Source organism: Aplysia californica, unplaced genomic scaffold (genome assembly GCF_000002075.1).
Source record: "Aplysia californica isolate F4 #8 unplaced genomic scaffold, AplCal3.0 scaffold00412, whole genome shotgun sequence".
Taxonomy (NCBI): domain Eukaryota; kingdom Metazoa; phylum Mollusca; class Gastropoda; order Aplysiida; family Aplysiidae; genus Aplysia; species Aplysia californica.
The window spans coordinates 571,592-572,126 of NW_004797682.1; the positions used below are offsets into that span (position 1 = coordinate 571,592).

Sequence of the window (535 nt, forward strand, 5' to 3'; positions counted from 1 at the left end):
TGTGTGTGTGTGTGTGTGTGTGTGTGTGTGTGCGTGTGTGTGCGCATGTGTGTGAGCACGCGCGCGCGTGTGCGTCTTTCTCACTCACTGGCAGCATGAACATCTCTCGCACTGAGTCAATTTCGTGCAGGATTTGCTTGAACCACAGCTCATACGCTGGGGAGAGAGACATGTAGATATGTATAGAAATTATCCCATGGACATCTAGAAAAACAAATGAAGAAGTTTTGGTTGAAGCAAATTGTAGAAGCAAATTGTTTATGACGAATATAAGAAAGCGACAGGCAAATTTCTTCAGACACACAACGCGGAAAGACGCATTGCAGAATATTGTAACAACAGGCAAGTTTGATGGAAAGGGAGGCAGAGGTAGACAGAGGGAAAAGATACTGGACAAGTTGACAACATGGCTAGGTGCAGCAAGAACAACAGACACAATTGCTGCAACGCAAGACAGAGTGAAGTGGAGGTCCACGATCGCCCACGCCAGTGGGCAAGGCACCGGATGATGATGATAGAAATTATACGTGACAGA

General features: G+C 46.4%; 1 protein-coding gene across 1 annotated transcript in view; it reads right to left on the minus strand.

Moving 5' to 3' along the window:
• LOC101846671 (tryptophan 2,3-dioxygenase) overlaps positions 1-172 on the minus strand; it is a 14,190-nt gene extending 14,018 nt beyond the window's left edge. The window contains exon 1 of the mRNA XM_035971292.1: positions 89-172. Coding sequence (XP_035827185.1) covers positions 89-172 — 84 coding nt within the window. The remainder of the gene's footprint in view (positions 1-88) is intronic.
• Positions 173-535: the final 363 nt, after the last annotated feature.